The sequence below is a fragment of the Macaca thibetana genome, chromosome 6 (assembly GCF_024542745.1).
Source record: "Macaca thibetana thibetana isolate TM-01 chromosome 6, ASM2454274v1, whole genome shotgun sequence".
NCBI lineage: Eukaryota > Metazoa > Chordata > Mammalia > Primates > Cercopithecidae > Macaca > Macaca thibetana.
In genome coordinates this window covers 9,467,599-9,490,647 of record NC_065583.1, presented here as the reverse complement: position 1 = coordinate 9,490,647, position 23,049 = coordinate 9,467,599, and the positions used below count along the sequence as shown (strand labels likewise).

Below are 23,049 nucleotides of genomic sequence, written 5' to 3'. Positions count from 1 at the left end.
TGTATTTTTAACAGAGATGGGTTTCGCCATATTGGCCAGGCTGGTCTCAAACTCCTGGCCTCCAGTGATCCGCCTGCTTCTGCCTCCCAGAGTGCTGGAATTACAAGCATGAACCACCACACCCGGCCTCACTCACATACACTTCTACTGCAAGGAAAGAAAAGCCAACCAAAAACCCCCACCATCTGTAGAGAGAATACTGAACCAGACAACAGAAGACAAAGCTTACAGTTTTGGCTACTCTTTTTCTCTTTCAGATCAAAATCAGAACTGAGGCCCTGTGCCTCAGTTTCCTCCACTATAAGATGTCAATATTAATATCAGTCTTCATCAAAGTCAGTGGATCTTTTTAAGAATCAAGAAAATGTGGCCAGGAGCAGTAGCTCACACCTGTAATCCCAGCACTTTGGGAGGCTGAGGCAGGTGGATCACGTGAGGTGAGGAGTTCGAAACCAGCCTGGCCAACATGGTGAAACCCCATCTCTACTAAAAAGGCAAAAAATTAGCTGGTCATGGTGGCACACGCCTATCCCACCTACTTGGGCAGCTGAGAGAGAAGAATCACTTAAACCCAGGAGGCAGAGGTTGCAGCAAGCCAAGATCGTGCCACTGCATTCCAGCCTGGGTGACAGAGAGAGATCCATCTCAAAAAAGAAAAGAAAAATCAAGAAAATGTATATGAAGATTCTTCAAAAATAAAAATGTACAATAAAATCTATCATTAACAGCCAGGCATGGTGGCTCATGTCTATAATCCCAGCATTTTGGGAGGTTGAGGTGGACGGATCACTTGAGGTCAGGCGTTCTAGACCAACAAGGTGAAACCCCATCTCTACTAAAAATACAAAAAAAATTAGCTGGGCATGGTGGCATGTGCCTGTACTCCCAGCTACTTGGGAGGCTGAGGTAGGAGAATCGCTTGAACCTAGGAGGCGGAGGTTGCAGTAGGCCAAGATCACGCCACTGCACTCCAGCCCACATGACAGGGCGAGACTCCTCAAAAAAAAGTGTCATTAACAATCACAGTTCTGGCCGGGCGCGGTGGCTCAAGCCTGTAATCCCAGCACTTTGGGAGGCCGAGACGGGCGGATCACGAGGTCAGGAGATCGAGACCATCCTGGCTAACACAGTGAAACCCCGCCTCTACTAAAAAATACAAAAAACTAGCCGGGCGAGGTGACGGGTGCCTGTAGTCCCAGCTACTTGGGAGGCTGAGAAAGGAGAATGGCGTAAACCTGGGAGGCGGAGCTTGCAGTGAGCTGAGATCCGGCCACTGCACTCCAGCCTGGGCGACAGAGCGAGACTCCGTCTCAAAAAAAAACAAAAAACAAAAAACAAAAAACAAAAAACAATCACAGTTCTTTTCATGTCTGTTAATTGTACTTGTGAAACTTAAACAACTGAAAAGCTATTAATAACGTCAATAAGATACACTCATATGCATTCAACTAGTTTTTTTTGTTTGTTTTGTTTTTTTTTTGAGACAGGGTCTCTGTTGCCTAGGGTGGAGTGCAGTAGTACAATCTTGGTGGCTCACTGCAGCCACCACCTCCAGGCTCAAGCGATCCTCCCACCTCAGCCCCCCAAGCAGCTGAGACTACAGGTGCACACCACCACACCCAGTTAATTTTTTTCTACAGGCAGGGTTTCGCCATCTTGCCCAGGCTGGTCTTGAACTCCTGAGCTCAAGCAATCTGCTTACCTTGGCCTCCCAAAGTGCTAAGATTACAGGTGTGAGCCACAGTACCCGGCCTCAACTGGTATTTTATTATGTACCCATTGTTTATTAAATCACTGTTGAGATACTTACATACAAGTTCAAGTATGTCTCTAGGTGTATTCAGGGTACATTTGTTGTGAAAATAACAAGAGTTGGGGAGGGAGACTTTTGTAGGTAAAAATAAGGACGAAAGTTGTGAAATATATCTGTATTACTAAACATCTCATAATACAAGGCATGTATTACAAAGGCATAAACATGTTATAAAGTTTAAATTGTATGTTATATAAAGTTATAAAAACTTGAGTAATAAATTCTCCCCAAGATACAATGCACACACATGTGTGTAATTTTTTTGAGATGGAACCTTGCCAGATTGGGCTCCAGCACTCCTCCCGCCTCAGCCTCCAGAGTAGCTGAGACTACAGGTGCGCAACAACACACCTGGGCTCTAATTTTTATATGGTGAAATGTGGTTTCAAATAAAAAGATAAAGGATGAATAATTCTTTTTTTTTTTTTGAGACGGAGTCTTGCTCTGTCGCCCAGGCTGGAGTGCAGTGGCCGGATCTCAGCTCACTGCAAGCTCCGCCTCCTGGGTTTATCCCATTCTCCTGCCTCAGCCTCCCAGGTCGCTGGGACTACAGGCGCCCGCCACCTCGCCCGGCTAGTTTTTTTTGTATTTTTTAGTAGAGACGGGGTTTCACCGTGTTAGCCAGGATGGTCTCAGCCTCCCAAAGTGCTGGGATTACAGGCTTGAGCCACTGCACCCGGCCAAGGATGAATAAGCCTGACCCCTGAAATAAAATTAGTCTTTAGTATTTTATTTACTTTTATTTTTTTTGAAACAGGGTCTTACCATCACCCAGGCTGAAATGCAGTGGCTCAATTACGGCTCACTGCAGCCTCGACAAGTATTCTAAAAATCAGTACCAGCAATAACTTGTCCTCAGATTCTTCTCCTCCTCCTCCTCCAACATCCTCTAAAATGTCTGCTTAAAATAAAGCAACCTGGCCAGGCGCGGTGGCTCACACCTGTAATCCCAGCACTTTGGGAGGCTGAGGCAAGTGGATCACTTGAGGTCAGGAGTTCAAGACCAGCCTGGCTAATGGTGAAACCCCGTCTCTACTAAAAATACAAAAAAATAGCCAGGTGTGGTGGCACACGCCTGTAATCCCAGCTACTTGGGAGGCCCAGGCAGGAGAATCACTTGAACCCAGGAAGCAGAGGTTGCAGTGAGCCAAGATAGCGCCACAGAACTCTAGCCTGGGAGACAGAGCAAGACTCTGTCTCAAAAAAGAAAAAAATTTAAAAATTAAAAAAAATAACCCAAGGGGCTGGGCACACATGGTGGCTCATGCCTGTAATCCCAGCACTCTGGGAGGCTAAGACAAGAGGATCACCTGAGCCCAGGAGTTTGAAACCAACCTGGGCATGGTGAGACCCCCATTTCTACAAAAAATAAAAAAATTAACCAGGCATAGTGACATGCGCCTATAGTCCCAGCCACTCAGAAGGCTAAGGTGAGAAGATGACTTGAGCCCAGGAGGTCAAGGTTGCAGTCAGTTGTGGTTGCGCCACTGCACTCCAGCCTAGAAGATAGAGGGGGACCCCATCTCAAAAAAAAAAAACAAAAAACCCAAAAAAAAACAAATAAAAAAAATTCAGAGAATTCTTAAAAGTTGTTGTCATTACTTCCTATTTATACAGTACTCAGTATAGGCTGCACATGAAGCCTGAATTTCTGCTTCATTCAACATAAGTACAGATCAGCCCAAGGGCAACCTAATTCCACTGGGCTGAACACGCTATACATGCAATTAACCCTCTGTTCACCTCCAAAGCAAGTCAGGTCACCACTAGGTTTGCTAAGGATGACAGAATAAAATACACAAACACAAAATAAGTAGGAAACTCTTAACAAGCAAATTAGATCACTGCCTCCTTTCACCAGGCAAATAAGAATCTATCTGAGTTAATTACTGTGAAGAGTCTCTCTAAAGATAATAGGCTTCTGTACAACTAAGGAACCAGTCAGTAATAAAATAATTTCACCCAAAACCCAAATGAAATAATTAAAGCCAAGTAGCAAACTTTTCATTCTCCAAATGATAAAAGAGCCACAACTGTCTATTCATTATTTCACTTATTTACTCAAGCAACAACTATTTATTGCAGATGTACTAGGCACTATACCAGATACCAGGGATATATTAAAGAACAAATCAGACAAAATCCTTGCCCTCACAGTGCTTACAATATTCTGGGGGAAGACGGGAAGCATATAAGTAAAGAAATAATTTCTAAAAGCAATTTTTTAAAGCAAATGGGAGGGACATGCCAGTTTTAAGAACTATAATAAAAAACACCTTTTTTTTTTTTTTTTTTTTTTTTGAGAGAGTCTTGCTCTGTCACCCAGGCTGGAGTGCAGTGGCAAGATCTCGGCTCCGCAACCTCTGTCTCCCAGGTTCAAGTGATTCTCCTGCCTCAGCCTCCTGAGTAGCTGGGATCACAGGCATGCACCACCATGCCCGGCTAATTTTTCTATTTTTAGTAGAGATGGGGTTTCACCGTGTTAGCCAGGCTGGTCTTGAACTCCTGACCTCAGGTGATCCACCCGCCTCAGCCTCCCAAAGTGCTGGGATTACAGGTGTGAGCTACCGTGCCCAGCACCACACATTGTTTAGATTCCAAGTAAAGGGAACAGCATGAAAGCCCTAAAATGGGAAGAAGCTGTGCGTGAGTCACTAGATGTAAAGACTGTATCAGCATCCCACTTGTTTCATCTGAATCTAATCCATTCTTTATAAGCAACAGTCAGATTTTTAAAACAACAGCAGAGCAGACACCAGACTTTACCTACCAGGTCCTTCTTAGCATGCCATCTATTCTGGTTCCTACTTCACAAGCCACAGCCAAACTGTCAAACACATCTCATCCACTGGCCCCTTTTCCATGCAGTACTTCCCGTCTGAATTTCCTATGGCTAAACATAATATAAGTCTGCTCCAACTGGAGGCAAAGAGATGCAATATTTTATGCCCAAGAGAGAAAGGAGAAAAGTAATGTCAGGTGAGAGATAGGGAGAGTAGGCCTAATAGTGCTAAGTCGCATTTCTAGCTTCAAATGGGCTAAGAGGTAAGGTTCACATCATAAACAAACAACTTCACTTACAGTACATCAAGTAGCCAAAAGCTGGCCGGCTGCAGTAGCTCATGCCTGTGATCCTAACACTTTGGGAGGCCCAGGCAGGGCAGATCACTTGAAGTCAGGACCTCAAGATCAGCCTGGGCAACAAAGCAAGACACCATCTATACAAAAAAACTTAGAAATTTTAGAAAAAAGCCAGGTGCAGTGGTGTGCACCTATAATCCTAGCTATCCTAGAAGCTGACTGAGGCAGGAGGATTGCTTGACCGCCCAGGAGTTTGAGACTGCAGTGAACTTTGATCACATCACTGCACTTCACTAGGTAACAGAGTGAGAGCCTCTCTTTAAAAAAAAGATTTTCCCTAGGATCTTACCATATGACTTTAAAAACTGATTCCAAAGAACCCAAGAGAACAAAAGAAACACTTGCTTCAGAGATCCATAAACATCACTGAGATTACTCTGTAAAACACATTTTTGCTATTTTTAAGAACTACAATAAAAAGTTCCACAAATGTTAAGTTTCTAATATGAAGACCATCATGAGACACGTTAGCTTATGCCACCAGGTCAAAATGATTGTAAAGGCACTGGAATGAAGTTTCTCTTGTCATCTTTACGCATATATGAAATTTGGGAAACTTCCTGCAAATGTGTTACTGACTGGGAAAACCACAGGTCTGCATGGTGTATACATCCAGTCCTGTAAAACTGTACAAGTGAGCACATTAACACAGTACATGGATGTCTAGGTTCCACTAAATGTCACAGCAAGCTCAGATGCATCTGCTAAGTATATGCTCTCGTCAACATAAAGTAAACAAAAATACTCAGAGAAAATATAACTTAAATCATCACACTGCTTGACACGATGTGTTTAACTTCTGAGTACAGCTGATGATGTTGGTGATTCAAACTTAAAATCTCCTACAGAACTTTATGAGACTCTAAATCAGGTTTAAAAATTTTTTTGTGTACCAGGACTTTACTGATTCCATACCATCAAAATAAAATATAAAGAAATCAAATAGTGAGGCTGATATGTTAGCGTTCAATGTCAGATTTTAAAAAAAGAAGATTCCATGTTAACGTCTGAATCTACTGATTTCATCTACCATACTTAAAAACGAAAGCTGGGAAGTCAATTGACTTGTTTAAGGTCATAAAGAAATGGAAGATGAGAGGAACTAGCACTCAAGGGTTCTTCTGACTCCCAGATCTTTTCATTACACTATATGGTCCGATTTAACAAAGCTCCTGTTCTAGAACTAAGAAAGCCTTCTATTAAGGGCATATTATTTTCTTTCCAATGCCATTAAAAAGTCAAAGATGTGTTCCACACAAATGATAATTAAGCCTAAAGCATTATGAGAGAACCAGTACTCTGCCCCAGGTCCAATGCAGCTTACATTGTGTGAAGATAAGTAATGTATAAAAACAGCCATGATAGAAAAATATTTTTTTTTTTTAAATAGAGTGGGGAGGATAAGTACTATAAGAATAGTATTAAGGAAGTTCAGAAAATGGCAAGATTATTTATGGGTAGAAAAATGAGAAAAAGGCTCAGAGTTGGTCAATAATGAAAGATTATCCTAGTTGGAACATAGAAAAAGAGAAGTGGGAAGAGTGTGGATCTACTGTAGCCTGGAAAAGAGTTAAACCATACTCTGTAGAATTAAATCTACCTAATTTCCAGGGAAAACAGAGGCTAGAGCACACATCAAATGATACAAGGCTATCCCTGCCCGTGGGATCGTCAGAGTACGCCCTGGAGGAGGGGGTGGGAATTTGGGGAACAAGAGACACGAGAAATGGAGACAAGACAGTGCTCTGATCAAGTCTCGTTTAATGGCGGTAATGCACTGCCTTATATACACTTGGAGGGAAAGGGGTTGGGCCAAGGCGGAAATGATCTCATCGCCAAAGGCCTGGCCAGGTTGGTTTCGGTTTCTCCGGTGGGAGGTCATGTTGCGCTTGCGCTATTAAGTAACAATTTTCCCGGGCGCGGGAAAAGTAAGTGAAGAAGAAGCAGGAAGAGCGCCATCTTTAATGAGGTATTAGTACAGGGGAAAAAAAAGGCAAAGATAGGGAGGAGGTAGAAGGTGGAAATGAATAGAGCTCAGGCGTTTTAATCGTTAATTATTATTCGCTATGGCCGGGGCGTGCAGCTCCGGACACAAGGCCACATTCAGACAAATCCAGATTGTGGTACATTCTACAAGACTCTTCAAAAAATCAATGTCGGTCGGGCACGGCAGACCACTTGAGGTCAGGAGTTCAAGACTAGCCTGACCAACATGGTAAAACCTTGTCTCCACCAAAAAATACAAAAATTAGCTGGGCGTGGTGGTGCGCCTGTATTCCCCAGCTACTTGGGAGGCTGAGGCAGAAGAATTGCTTGAACCCGGGAGGCAGAGGTTGCAGTGAACCGAGATTATGCCACTACACTCCAGCCTGGGCAACAGAGTGAGATCCCATCTTAAAAAAAGAAAATGTCATAGGGACAAAGAGGAGGAGTAGTTCTGGATTTTAAAAGACTGAAGTGACAAATGCAGTGTCTAAATACTGATAAGATCTGATTGGGGGGAAATCCCAGTTATAAATTTTTTTTTTTTTTTTTTTGAGAGTCTCGCTCTGTCGCCCAGGCTGGAATGCAGTGGCGCGATCTCGGCTCACTGCAAGCTCCACCTCCCGGGTTCACGCCATTCTCCTGTCTCAGCCTCCCGAGTAGCTGGGAGTACAGGCGTCCACCAACACGCCCGGCTAATTTTTTGTATTTTTAGTAGAGACGGGGTTTCACCGTGTTAGCCAGGATGGTCTCGATCTCCTGACCTCGTGATCCGCCCGTCTCGGCCTCCCAAAGTGCTGTGATTACAGGCGTGAGCCACCGCGCCCGGCCCAATGTAGTCCCAGCTACTCGGGAGGCTGAGGCAGGAGAATGGCGTGAACCCGGGAGGCGGAGCTTGCAGTGAGCTGAGATCCGGCCACTGCACTCCAGCCTGGGTGACAGAGCGAGACTCCGTCTCAAAAAAAAAAAAAAGACATTTTGAGGACAATTAAGGGATCTGGACTATGGACCCGATCTCAGAGGACATGAAGATATAATAGTTAATCCTTCTTAGTAGTGATAATGGTACTGTGGTTACATAGGAGAACAGCTTTATTTTTAAGAGATTCATGTTGAAGTGTCATGATGTCTATATTTACTTTCAAACAGTTAAGTGCAAAAAAAAAAGAGATATACAAAGGAATATATATCAAAAAAGATATATAAATATGACAAAATATCATTTGTTTAATATAGGTGACAGGCGTTCAAGTGTTTCTGTACTAGAGTCTTCCAACTTTTCAGTATGTTTGAAAATTGTCATTTAAAAAGTTTGGGCAGGGTGGGGTGGCTCATGCCTGTAATCCCAGCACTTTGGGAGGCCAAGGCGGGTGGATCATTTGAGGTTAGGAGTTGGAGACCAGCCTGGCTGACATGGTGAAACCCCATTTCTACGAAAAATACAAAAATTAGCCGGGTGGTAGTGGGCGTGCGCCTGTAATCCTAGCTCCTCGGGAGGCTAAGGTTGCAGTGAGCCGAGATCGCACCACTGCGCTCCAGTCTGGGCAACAGAATGAGGCCCTGTCTCCAAAAAGTGAAAAAAAAAAAAAAAAAAAGTTTGTAAAAAAGAATTGGATGTAACCTTGGTAAAGATGGTCTAATCCATCCACTCCTTTCAACAATGAAAGAAATTGAGTCGAACACAGCTAATGGAGGCCTCTTTCCATAACAAGATTAAAACCCAAGTGCTTTGAAGAATCTTAGACCAAATTCTTTCCATATGCCAGAAAATTGGGACTTAAGAGACACAGACTGATTCTGTAACAAACATACAAGTGCATGTAAAAAAAAAAGTTAAACACATTTTTTTTAAGAGTCAGGGTAGGCCAGGCACGGTGGCTCACGCCTGTAATCCCAGCACTTTGGGAGGCTGAGGCAGGCAGATCACAAGGTCAGGAGTTCCAGACCAGCTCGGCCAACGTGGTGAAACCCCGTCTCTACTAAAAATACAAAAAATTAGCTGGGCGTGGTGGTGCACACCTGTAATCCCAGCTACTCAGGAGGCTGAGGCAGGAGAATCGTTTGAACCAGGAGGCAAAAGTTGCAGTGAGCCAAGATTGCATCATTGCACTCCAGCCTGGGCGACAGAGCAAGACTGTCTCAATTAAAAAAAAAAAAAGAGAGACAGTCTTGCTCTGTCACCCAGGCTGGAGTGCAATGGCACAATCACAGCTCATTGAAGCCTTGAACTCATGGGCTCAAACAGATCCTCCCACCTCAGCCTCACAAGTAGCTGGGACTACAGGCACAGCCACCACCTGCCCTAATTTTTAATTTAAATACATTTCTTATGCTTAATCTGTGATAACACAGATTGAATAGCTCTTATTCAAAAGTTCTGAAACTAGAAGTATTTAGAATTTTAGATTTTTTTTTTTTTTTTTTTTTTTTGAGATGGAGTTTTGCTCTTGTTGCCCAGGCTGGAGTGCGATGGCGTGACCTCGGCTCTTCAACCTCTGCCTCCCGGGTTCAAGAGATTCCCTTGCCTCAGCCTCCCGAGTAGCTGGGACTACAGGCACCCACCACCATGCCAATCTAATTTTTTTGTATTTTAGTAAAAGACGGGGTTTCACCATGTTCACCAGGATGGTCTCGATCTCCTGACCTCGTGATCCGCCCACCTCGGCCTCCCAAAGTGCTGGGATTACAGGCGTGAGCCACCGCACCCAGCCTAGAATTTTAGAGTTTTTCAGATTTGAATACTTGCAGCACACATAGTAAGTGAGTATCCCTAATCGGAAAACCTGAAGTCCTCTAATTTTGGATTAGGGGTGTCCAACCTGTAGCATTAAAATTATAACAGAATAAAAATCTGTTAGACTATAATAACCTAGTACATTAGAATTTTATATAAAATAACCTTGCAAAATGCAGCATTACATGGGAATTGCCTGTTAGAAGCACAAAAAACAAAAATTTTAAACCACTTAACTAATATCACCTATAATATAGTCTCACAACTTGGTCTGATTATGGCAATCCTGCCTTCCCAAATCTAATAACATATCTTAATAACTTCACATTTCACCTATCTCCTCTACAAGCTTCTTAGCAATCCGCCTAAACGCTACGTTTCTTTTTTATGCTCTCTCTGTACAAGTAATTTCCTCTACATACAGAATGATGCCCTTCTCTGCCTTTTCTTCATCTAATCCTCTTTTAACACCAACTTCTTGGGCTGAGCGAGGTAGCTCACACCTGTAATCCCAGCACTTTGGGAGGCCAAGGCAGGTGGATTACAAGGTCAGAAGATCAAGACCATCCTGGCTAACACAGTGAAACCCCGTCTCTACTAAAAATATAAAAAATTAGCCGGGCGCGGTGGCGGGCGCCTGTAGTCCCAGCTACTCAGGAGGCTGAGGCAGGAGACTGGCGTGACCCCGGGAGGCAGAGCTTGCAGTGAGCCGAGGTCGCGTCACTGCACTCCAGCCTGGGCGACAGAGCTAGACTCCATCTCAAAAAACAAAAACAAGACCAAGTTCTTTTATTACTGTTTCAGTGATGCTTTCTGACCCTGCTCCCCACTCCTCCTTGAACTTATATAATATATTGATTGCTGTAGAGACTTTTTAAACTTTACTAAGTTCTACCTAAATGTATGATTCCGCAAGTAGGCCATAAGGTACTTAATATCACACAGCAGGCCTTATTTGTATCTCTAATTACAGCTAGGGTCAAGTGCTGGGAGTTGGAATAATGGAGACTATTTTTTAAAGTTTCAGGAAGAAGCATCTTAACTCACTTAAGAAATAAAGGGCCTGCCCTAAGTTGAAGGCAGATTCATAACTAAATGAACTGAACTATTTGTTACTCCACTCCCTTGATATTGTCACATAGCCCACAAGAATGGAAACTACGAACCAATGCAAAGAAATAGTTTGACCTTGCTTATACCTAAAAGCCCACTACAATAAATGCAAAAAAAAAGTAAAGGTTTTACTGTGAGGGTAAGAACTCAATCAGAAAAGCCCAATAGTCACTAATTAATTACTTAGTCAAGTTTTGAGCAAATGTAAATATAATTATGACCTCACACTCAAATAAAATTCATTTAGAATGATTTTCACATGTAAATATTTCATTTTTCTTAGATGTCTAACTTCAACAGAAATTCCACTTCAGAAAACAGCAATAATGGAAACTTCTAAGTTTCACTGCAAACATGCAAAAATATGGCATTACAACACCCAATGTACACTCAGCAGTATTTAACTGCTCAGCTCAATATACGGTTATATTAAAAACCAAACTCAATTCTTGCTGATGGCATGTCAAAGTAGCTGATGCAAGACAAATACACGCTGATTGTTCCTGGCCAACACACATGCATCTTTAAGTACATATGCATTAGTAAAGTCTCAGCCTATGGTCCTTGAATTACCAGTGACTCAAGAAAAAGCTTGCTGACAGCCTAGTTCTGCCAGATAAGCAGAAGCGGAAAGATGCGAAGGATGAGGAGGGGCATGAGGAGAATCAGGTGCAGTGGCCCCCCAAATGAAGATAACCACTCAGGTGGTCTGCAGTAAGGAAAAAATGAGAATCATTAAATCAGCAAATTGATCATGTCCAGTTAATTTGATCATGTTGCTTAAACTAAATAAACCTAATGTTTTCCTGCAACAAGGTAAGAATGTGTTTTGGTCAAAAGCCACAAGAGATAAATGCATCAATGTAAAGGCAAAATTTTGTTACTAGTGATTTAATACTCATAATCATTCTCCTTAGAGGACTCACCTGGGTAAAGTAGTACTAACAAGGTACTTTGTTATATACACAGCTTTGCATATAGAGTAAGAAAATCAGGCAGATTTAAAAATAAAACCCATCTATTAAAATCTGTCCAAAGAAGAGGCATTATAGACTAGGGCTATCAAAAGTCAGAAGAATAAAAATTGCTATCATGTCTAATGGATTAAAGTTTCTGTCCATAAAATGCAGCACTAATAACTGATTCCTAAATAAATTTAAATTAGAGATGAAAAAAATCCTCACATAATGTCCACTGCAAGATTCTTCTTTTAAAATGCCTTCTGGCTGGGCACGGCGGCTCACACCTGTAATCCCAGCACTTTGGGAGGCCGAGGCGGGCGGATCACCTGAGGTTAGGAGTTCGAGACCAGCCTGGCCAACGTGGTAAAACCCCGTCTCTACTAAAAATACAAAAATTAGCCAGGCATGGTGGCGGGCGCCTGTAATCCCAGCTATTTCAGAGGCTGAGGCAGGAGAATTGCTTGAACCTGGGAGGCAGAGGTTGCAGTGAGCCAAGATCCTACCACTGCACTCCAGCCTGGGCAACAGACTCCCTCTCAAAAACAAAACAAAACAAAACAAAAAAAACTTCCAACATAAATTCCAATCCTTTATTGATAGAAAATTGAAAATGGAGTGGGACTAGCCCAATGGAAGGTAGATGATCAGGGAGCAGCTACAATGGCCCATGTCAGTTTTTAACGTAAACACTAGTGCTAAAACTTTTCGCAAAGAGGATTCAGCTCTCCCCATGTCCAATATTTTCCAACTGTAGCTTCCTTGACCTATATATTAAGTTCCCATACCTGACAGACCTGCCTACCCAGAATACCACTGTATTTTCAACCTGTGTCTTCTTGCTGCCCATTTTCCTTTTGGTCCCCTCCCCACAACTCCACTTATCCTAGTAAAATTTGCTGCCTTCTGCTTTCTATCAAGTAAATATCCTACAAGTCTCTTGCCAAAGTGGTATGAAATTTTAGGCACCTCTCTCATAACGCCCCGGAGTTCACCGACCCAGAAAATACGAAGGATTTTTACTTCCACTGTCACACTAGGGGTAAAAGGAGACTAAATCTTTAGTCCTCCTCATGCTCAATTTTGCTTTACCTTTTTTTTTTTTTTTTTGAGATGGAGTCTCACTGTGTCGCCAGGCTTGGAATACAGTGGCGCAATCTCAGCTAACTGCAACCTCCACCTCCCAGGTTCAAGCGATTATCCTGCCTCAGCCTCCTGAGTAGCTAGGACTATAGGCACATGCAACCACGCCTAGCTAATTTTTGTATTTTTAGTAGAGACAAGGTTTCACCATGTTGGCCAGGATGGTCTTGATCTCCTGACCTCATGATCTGCCAACCTCAGCCTCCCAAAGTGCTGGGATTACAGGTGTCACCCACTGCACCCGGCTGTTTTACTCTTTACTATTGGCACAACCCAAAGAACAGAAGCATAAGAAAATTCAATAAACCAGTTAGATGATGTGTAGAATATAATGGACACTGAAAATACATAAGAAAGAAGTACACACGACATTCTTGGTGAAGAAAGTCTTATAGAGAATGTGTTTGTCCTGAACCACACCAACCTCAAAAGGGCTACTGGTATATTCTGGAATTGCATACCCAAGAAATCTACCTTGTTTTAGGATATGAGTAACAAACTACAGCTAGAATTTTTGCAAACATCATGTATTAGTCCGTTCTCATGCTACTATAAAGAACTGCCTGAGACTGGGTAATTTATAAAGGAAAGAGGTTTAATTGACTCACAGTTCCGTAGGGCTGGGGAGGCCTCAGGAAACTTACAATCACGGTAGAAGGGGCAGCAAACACGTCCTTGTTCACATGGCAGGAGGAAGAAGTGCCAAGCGAAATGGGGAAAAGTCCCTTATAAAACCAGATCTTGTGAGAACTCACTCACTATCACAAGAACAGCATGGAGGTAACCACCCCCATGATTCAATTACCTCCCACCGGGTCTCTCCTATGACACGTGGAGATTATGAAAACTACAATTCAGGATGAGTTTTGGGTGGGAACACAGTCAAACTATATCACACCATAGCTAGAACCAAGTTACTGAACCAAATTATTTTCTGAAATTTCAAGAATGATCTGTTCTAAATGCAACCAGATTAGTTTTACAAGCAGAAACCTGCTTCCCTATTTCCCAATTCAACAAAATTCAGTATACTAAGTACCTACTTACTATGTGTCAGGCCTGATTAGAGGTGATTTTCTTATTGCTTCACCCTTTATGAAACTCTCATGACTCAATTCTTAGTATTCGTCTCCTCTGTCACTTACTTATTGGCAGTCATTCACTTTTACACCTTCAGTCAACTCACCCCAGCTGATCCCAAAATCCACAATCATAGCCCTAAGCATCTAGGAGTTCCCTATCTAAATTTCCGTGCCACACTAAATGGTGACTCCACTTAAACATTCTTCTGTCACCTATACCTTAACATATACTGAATGCTAAACCAGGGCTTCTCCCAGATATCTTTCTTATTCCCCAAAACCTGCCAAGCTACCTCAATATTCCTGGTCACTCAGGTTCATAAACATCGTATTATTTTACTTCTCTTTTTCTCTTCTGTATCCCTACATCCAATAAATAACCAACTCATGCTGTTTTTTTCCCTGATGGGTTCCTCGCCCTAGTCTCTTCCCACTTTAGGCAATCCTATACCAGTGCTTCTCAAACATTAATGTACATAGGAAATCACTTGAGAATCTTGTGAAAATGCAGATTCTGTAGGTCTAAGGTGGGGTTTGAGGCTCTGAACTTCTAACATGCTGCCAAGGTGATACCAATATTGTTGATCCAGAGACAAAACTTTTTGAGCAGCAAAGTACTAGACTGTAAATTCCTTTGAGGGCAGAGATTTTTTCCCTCTGTTGTAATCCCAGTAACTAGTACATAACAGTGGTTCGACTAATATTTAGTGAATGATATTTAGCAGTCAGTACACTCTTTTCATCAGATGATAAGCTCTTCAAGAGTCCACAGTAACATCCTACTCAATACCTGTCGTTTCTCTATCATTTTCTCTCACACGCACTGCTCAAGCCAAAGCAGCCACTTTATCAACCATTACCCCATGTATGTATTATTTACAACCACTTCCAAGCTTTACTTCATAATCATTCTTCTATCTGGTATGATTTTAAAAACATTATACAGGCCAAATAAAGCATGTTTGTTGACTGGATGTGACTCATGTACTATCAGTTTACAAACTGAGCTAGATAATCAACTGGGGCGAAGACCAGTCCCCCAAGCCTTCTGACCCCGTACACGTGGGCCAGTTGCATTATGTTCTCTTAGGACAGATGCTTTCATTTTTAAGGTTCATTATTGGGGTGCAGAGACAAAGAAAGGGAGGGAGGGAAAGAGGGAAGAAAGAGAAAGGGGGAGAGAAGGGAGGGAAGGGAGAAGACAAAAAAAGGAAACAAATGGCCGGACACAGTGGCTCACAGCTGTAATTCCAGCACTTTCAGAGGCTGAGGTGGGGGATCACTTGAGGTCAGGAGTTCGAGATCAGTCTAGCCAACATAGTGAAACCCTGTCTCTACTAAACATACAAAAATTAGCCAGGCGTGGTGGTGTGCACTTGTAATCCCAGCTACTTGGGAGGCTGAGGCAGGAGAATCGCTTCAACCTGGGAGGCGGAGACTGCAGTGAGCCAAGATCATGCCACTGTACTCCAGCCTGGGTGACAGAGCAGATTCTGTCTCAAAAAAAAAAAACAAAAAATGGGAACAAAAAGACGAAGTACATTCATGAATTACTTTTGTCAACTTTTTTTCTTTTTTAGCTACCCTGTTAACTGAATTGTCGACTTTTATGAACCATTTCTCTGCTAATAACCTTTCATCAGATCCATCAGATCAGACAGAGGAAATAAAAGTTTTCTACTTCTTGTTGAGAAAGCAAATGTTAGCTGTGAGATTTGCAAATTAATTGGCTATAGCTCTATTCTATATACATCAGTGAAAGGTTACTTTATATTTAAAACTGAAACTAAAAGCACAAGCAACAGAAGAAAAAATAGATAAATCGGACATCATTAAAATTACAAACTTCAGGTGATGCACGGTGGCTCATGCCTGTAATCCCAGCATTTTGGGAGGTCAAGGAAGGAGGATCACTTAAGCCCGGGAGTTTGAGACCAGACTCAACAACACAGGAAGACCCTGTCTATACAAAAAATTTAAAAATTAGCTGGCTGTGGTAGTGCACACCTGTGGTCCCAGTTACTCAGGAGGCTGAACCAGGAAGATTGGCTAAGCCCAGGAGGTTGAGGCTGCAGTAGGCCATGATTACACCACTGCACTCCACCATGGGTAATAGAGCAAGAGTCTATTAAAAAACAACAACAACAAACCTTTGTACATGAAAAGACACCATCAAGAGAATGAAAAGACAACTCACAGAATGGGGGAAAATATCTGCAAATCATATATTTGATAAGGGTTCAATATCCAAGATACATAAAACTCTTACAACTCAAAAAAAAAAAAAAAAAAAAAGCGAAACAACTCAAAAAATGAGCAAAGAGCATAAATAAATATTTTTCCAGGGAAGATGTATAAATGGACATGAAAAGAGGTGCTCAACACCACTACTCATCAGGAAAATGCAAATCAAACTACAAGATACTACTTCAGAATTGCTGTAATTTAAAAAATGGAATATAAGAAGTGATGGTGAAAATACAGAGAAACTGGAACCATCATACATTGCTGGTAAGAATAAGTGGTAGAAAATAATCTGGTAATTTTTCCAAAAGGTAAACACAGAATTACTATATGATCCATCAATTCCACTCCTATACAGCTGAAAGAACCGGAAACAGAGACTGAAAACAGATACTTGTACACCAAAGTTCAGAGCGGCATCATTCACACCAAAATGTGGAAGCAGCCCAAATGTCCATCAACAGACGAATGGATAAAAAAAAAAAAGTGGTATATACATGGGCAGGAGTTCGAGACCAGTCTGGCCAACATGGTGAAACCCCATCTCTACTAAAAACACAAAAAAACAATTAGCCAGGTGTGGTGGTGCGTGCCTGTAATCCCAGCTACTCGGAAGGCTGAGACAGGAGAATCGCTTGAACCTGGGAGGTGGAGGTTGCAGTGAGCTGCAATGGAATGGCACCATTGCATTCCAGCCTGGGCGATAGAGCAGGCCTCTGCCTTATGGAGGGGAAAAAAAAAAAAAAAAAAAAAAGCGGTATATACATACAATGGAATATTATTTAGCCATAAAAAGGATAGATGCTACCACAGGATGAACGCGGGAGACATTATGGTAATTAAACCACAAACAAAAGCAAATATTACATGATTCTACACCATATAACTTTGTGAATATAATCAATATCACTGAATTATACATTTAAAAATGGTTGAGATGGTAATTCTGTTATACGTTTTGCCACAATTTTATTTTTATTTATTTTGAGATGGAGTCTCGCTCTGTCACCCAGGCTGGAGTGCAATGGCGTGATCCTGGCTCACTGCAACCTCTGCCTCCCATGTTCAAGCAATTCTCCTGCCTTAGCCTCCTGAGTAGCTGGGATTACAGGCACTTGCCACCATTTCCAGCTAATTTTTGTATTTTCAGTAGAGATGGGGTTTCTCCATGTTGGCCAGGCTGGTCTTGAACTCCCGACCTCAAGTGATCTGCCTGCATTGGCTTCCCAATGTGGTGGGATTACAGGCGTGAGCTACTGGGCCTGGCCAATTTTGCCACAATTTTAAAAAAGTAAACTAGGGAAAAACAGAAAACTAGCATTCTTTATAGCAGCTCTGGGTTTAAGCTCTGACTGCCAGTTACAAGCTATGTGATGATGAGCAAGTTATTAAAGGTTGGCGCAAAAGTAATTGCGGTTTTTGCCATTAAAAGTAATGGCAAGGAACAAAATTATTTTTGCTCTAACCGAATAATAGCTCTAGGCTTCAATCTTTATCTGTGAGACAGAGATACTATTCACCTCATAGGGTTGTTAGGACCTGTTATATAATAAATACTGGATAAATGGTAGATGCTATTCAAAAACCATTGTTACTCATTGAGTAGGTGTCTGTAAGGTTGCTATAAGGTATCTGAAAGAACTCCGTGATGTTCTCAAGACATTCTGGAATAGAGACTACTAAAGGAATGAATGTCCAGCATTCAGTTGTTCTCCGTAAACCTGAAAACTTGTGACCACCACGGTCAATTCTCTTAGGACAGCACCGAATGTACAAAATAAATGACACACTCAGAAGGTGAGAAGTTACTTTGTACATCACTATACTTTCATTTAAGAGGTGAAAAAAAGAAAAGCTTGTTGGCTGTCTTCAATTAATACAATTTTATTGGATTTTCTGCCCACATATTTATTTTTAAAAATCATAAAGGATTTAATTCCTTAGCAAATGCCATGGCTAAAGGCTTGTCTAGAGGTCCTAAGTGCCGACTCCAGCATCACAATGTCATTATAATAAGATGGAGAACCAAACAGAATGTCTAAAAATGTCAAAACAGGCTGGGCAAGGTGGCTCACGCCTGTGATCCCAGCACTTTGGGAGGCCGAGGAGGATGGATCACTTGAGGTCAGGAGTTCAAGACCAGCCTGACCAACAAGGTGAAATCCCGTCTCCACTAAAAATATGAAACTAGCCAGGCATGGTGGTGCACGCCTGTAATGCCAGCTACTTGGGAGGCTGAGGCAGAACTGCTTGAAGCAGGGAGGTGGAGGTTGCAGTGAGCCGAGATCACGCCACTGCACTCCGGCCTGGGCAACAAGAGCGAAACTACGTCTCAAAAAAAAAAAGTCAAACCAATGGGAAATTCTAGGAGCATGGAAGCTTAGAACTGTTAAATAATCTTACATAACTTCTATGACATACCTGCCTTGATTAAAAGTAGGCATTTAAAAAAAAAAAAAAAAAGCAGGCTGGGCACAGGGGCTCACACCTGTAATCCCAACACTTTGGAAAGCATAGGCAGGCAGATTACTTAAAGGTCAGGAGTTCAAGACCAGCCAGGCCAACATGGTAAAACCCCGTCTCTACTAAAAATACAAAAAAAGTAGCTGGACATGGTGGTGGGCACCTGTAATCTCAGCTACTCCTGAGGCTGAGGTAGGAGAATCTCTTGAACCTGGGAGGCAGAGGCTGCAGTGAGCGGAGACCGTGCCACTGCACTCCAGCCTGGGCAACACAGCAAGAGTGCATCTCAAAAAAAAAAAAAAAAGCAGCCTAACTACTCAAGTGGCTGAGACCAGAGGACTGCCTGTGCCCAAGAGTTCAAGGCTGCAGTAAACTATAATCATGCCACAGTACTTCAACCTGGGTGACAGAGCAAGACCCTATCTCAATAACAAAATATAAAAATAAAAGTTTTTTTTTATTTAAAAAAAGCCTAAGTAGCTGGAGCTCAAAAACTAAATTTTAGGCAAGGTATACGCCAGAGGAAAATACAACAATTAATTCCAAAACAGCAGATAATGCAAAGCCTAGAATGTGAATTAAGCCACTTCCACATTCTACAGTCTCTTATAAAAATCTCCCAAACTCCTTCAAAGAAGTAATACACCTAGTGAGGAAGCTTTTATTGATATATACATAATTACTTGCATACATAAGAGATGGATTCAGAGGGAAAAAGGAAAGTATAGTATTTCAAATGGTCAAAAGACTTTTTTAAAAATCTTTTTCTTACTAAGGCTGGCTGATATTTAGAAAGGGTCAAGCTATTCCAAAATGGTGATGTTTGCAAAACCCTGTGAATGTAATTATTTTGTTTATTTTTTTAAAGACAGAGTCTCACTATGTTGCCTGGGCTGGTCTCCAACTCCTGGGCTCAAGCAATCCTCCCGCCTCAGCATCCCAAAGTGCTGGGATTACAGGCCTGAGCCACCCCGCCTGGTTGGTGAATGTAATTAAATCTGTCATGAAAAGTTTAAACCCGTTGTAAGAAGCATGTGGAGACTCCATGTTGATACAACAATTTTCATAACCAAATACATTCAGATTAAAAACACGGCAAAACCCGCCTCTACTAAAAATTTTAAGAAAATAAGCCGGGTGTGGTGGAATGCACCTCATGGTCCTAGTTACTCGGGGGGCTGAGGTACAAGGATCACTTGTACCAGGGAGGTCAAGGCTGCAGTGAGCTGTGATTGTGCCACTGCACTCCAGCTTGGGCGACAAAGCAAGAACCTGTCTGGAGAAACCAAACCAAGCTCCCCACAACCCCCCCAAACCTCACTCACTACCACAGTATGTTTGAAAAGCTAGGGATCTGTGCCAACACCCTCAGGAAAAAGTCTTTCCCTTCCCAACAATCTACTTAATAAGCAATAATTTTTTTTATATGTTAACCTGCAACACACCTGAGTTAATTTCACTAAACCACAATTAACTCTTAATTATCACAATAATGGAGAATAAAAGTGTCCATAATCAAATTCCAGAAATAATCCTTTAGCCCAAGAGCCTCTTCCCCAACCCCAGTTACATCAGGGCCCATGCACTCTCCAAAAGAATACAAAGACGTTTGGTGGCTGATGTTCCTTTTTCTAAACTTTATGTATAGCACAGCTTATGGTCCAGAGAACTCAGTCTTCAAAGAAACTGATACTATAGCTATCTAACTGGATACCACTGGTAATAAATTACCCAAAGCTAAGATTTCACGCTTTTTAAAGCCCATATTAATAATGCCTGTCTGGTCATAAGTCACACTACCAAAAGGCTTAAATAAATTAATCCACATGCATTACCGAGAAGAACAAAATGCTTACGACAATATTAAAATGAGTGTGAAAAAAATTTAATTAAAACCAAACACTAGCTATAACAAATACTAATATATTTCAGAACCATTAATGATCACCACAACTAGAGGAAGATTCATTTTGACCCCCAATTTGACCTTAACCCAAGGCTGTTTTAAATCATGCCCTTTTTATCTTCCTGCTTTGTTGTCACTGAGGGTCTCAATGTGCCAGTAATAATGCTACGACATAAAATACACTATAAAGTAGCATTTTCATGGACTTTTTCAAGACAACTTTCACTGAGTTCTCAAGTTATTTACCCAGGATTTAGCCATACAGGATACCCATAGATTTTAATAAAGTGGCATGGCTAACCATCATGGAAGCCAGGAAATCCATCAGTCAAAAAACTTAGGTGTACATGGTTTGTGAAGAGAGCTTAAATGACATGGCAAGCAACTGGTCTAAATGTCAGTATGCTAGGAAACAGTTGTAAACCCTCCCATACCCAAACAATTTAAAAATTTACAAACATGCACATTTTAAGGCGGCTAACATTAGGTCAAAAATCAAACCAACGCTATCATCTTTGCCTAAAGGCTGTTTATAACTAAAATATTTTACAGAATGGACGTAACCAAAGGTCAAATAAAGGTAGAACTAATTTTATTATTATACTGCCATACTACAACTACTACTGATTGAATTAAAATACCTATCCTCGGCACGCCTTTACTATAAAGTAGATGTGCGTTCCCGTGTTAGAAAACTTTTAAAGTACTGATCTTACTGGGGTAAGTCAGAGTCCAACTGCATTTGTACTTTTATCCTGCATAATTTTCCTTCTACGTAAGCCAGATGGGAATTTGATTAGCCCACCCCGACAGCACACCGGCCTAACACCCCCAAGCTCTAGCAAGAAGCCACGTTTTACCCGGGAAGACCGTTTCCCCTCCCCTCCTTAATACAATGCCTGCGGCCACTGGAGTCTCCCCCAGCCGAGCTCCAGAAACTCGCGGGTTTAAATGGCCAATTTGGAACCAACCGGGGCAGCTGTCATCTGAAACTCAGGAAAGCTGAGACCAGCCAACTCCACTGAACAAGGAAGGGTGCGGAAAGATGTGGCGGGGCCCGTCGGAGGGAACGCATCAAGCTCCCTCCCCCCGCCATCAATTTGCTTTTCCGCAACCCCGGCGCCGCCATCCTGTTTCTCAATAATTAAACGGGCTGGAGAGGGAGTGAGGTGGCCAGAAGGGCAGCTTCGGGTCCGACTTCCCCGAGCCGAGCGGAGCGATCGGCGAGGCCGAGGGCTACGTCCCCGGCGCTCAGAGGACTTTTCTTCGCAGCTGGGGCGGGAAGGGGCGATCCCCGCGGCCGGCAGGGCAGCCGGAAGCGGAGCGCGGGGAATGACGTGGAAGAGGGGATGACAAAGGGGCGCGGGGGCCCGGCGGGGCCCGCGGGGGTCGGGACAGGTGGCCGGGCCTGGCCGGGAACAATGGGGGGCCGAGGCTGCCCCCTGGCGCTCACCTACCTCCGGTGCCCTCCGAGTTCTCGTTGAGGCTGCCCGAGGAGTCGTGCTGGGCGCCCACACACCCGCCCATGGGGGCCCCCGGCGCCTCGTCCGCCACCTCCGGACGCTCGTCCGGGCCGCCGCCGCCGCAGCCTCCTCCGGCGCCACCGCCGAGCTCCGGACAGGCGCGCCGCTCCGCTTGCCCGCCGCGGCCCAGCCTCCGCCCCCCTCGCCGCTCCACCCACCGCCTTGGCTCGGCCCCTTCCTCCGCGCCCACTTCTACCTCAGCCCCCGGGCCGCCCGCTCGGCAGGCCTGGCCCGCGCGCCGCCCTCGCCTTCGGCTCAGCCCCGCCAGGCCAGGGCTGGCCCATCCCGGGCGGGCCGCAGCGCCCGCCTCGCCCCCTCACAGCCCCGCACACCCGCGTCCAGGCGAGCCCCGCGCCGGCGCCTCCCGTCCGCCAGGACCCATCGGCCCCCGCCCCGCGGCGCCGCCCTCCGCACCCACGGCCTGGGCTCGGCCCGGCCCGCCCGGAATCGCCGGGGAAGGGCGGGGCCACTGGAGGCCGCGCTCTGATTGGCTGAGGGCGGGGCTGCGGGTGGAGCGGGGCGAGGGTGAGGCGGGGGAGGGGACGCAGGGGGCTCAGTGGGGGGAGGACTGGAGGCGAGGGGAGGAGGAGAGAGGGAGGACGCGAAGAAGAAAGGAGAGAAGGGAGGGAAAGCAGGAAAAGCCGAACAAAAGTGAGAAAAGAGGAGTGGGAAGGGGCGAAATCGAGTTCCTGGCTCCTCGGCCGTCGGTTTCTTCTTGCCGGTGGAAGCGGGTAGCACGGGGGAACCGAGAAGTAGTCGTGGAAGACTCGCAGGCGGGGACGGGGCGGTTTCCCAAATAACAGGGGCTCGGGGGGCCGAACGTTGAGGTCCCAGCACCTTTTGAATTTATATGGCGCTCTGTGGGTTGGTACCCCGAATCTGGGCTTCCTCTTGCCTGCCCACCCGTGTCTTCCCTAAAATCATGGGACCCCATTATTAGGGGTG

General features: G+C 43.8%; 1 protein-coding gene across 1 annotated transcript in view; it reads right to left on the bottom strand.

Moving 5' to 3' along the window:
- UBTD2 (ubiquitin domain containing 2) overlaps positions 1-22,229 on the bottom strand; it is a 73,607-nt gene extending 51,378 nt beyond the window's left edge. The window contains exon 1 of the mRNA XM_050793280.1: positions 22,039-22,229. Coding sequence (XP_050649237.1) covers positions 22,039-22,108 — 70 coding nt within the window. The 5' untranslated portion in view covers positions 22,109-22,229. The remainder of the gene's footprint in view (positions 1-22,038) is intronic.
- Positions 22,230-23,049: the final 820 nt, after the last annotated feature.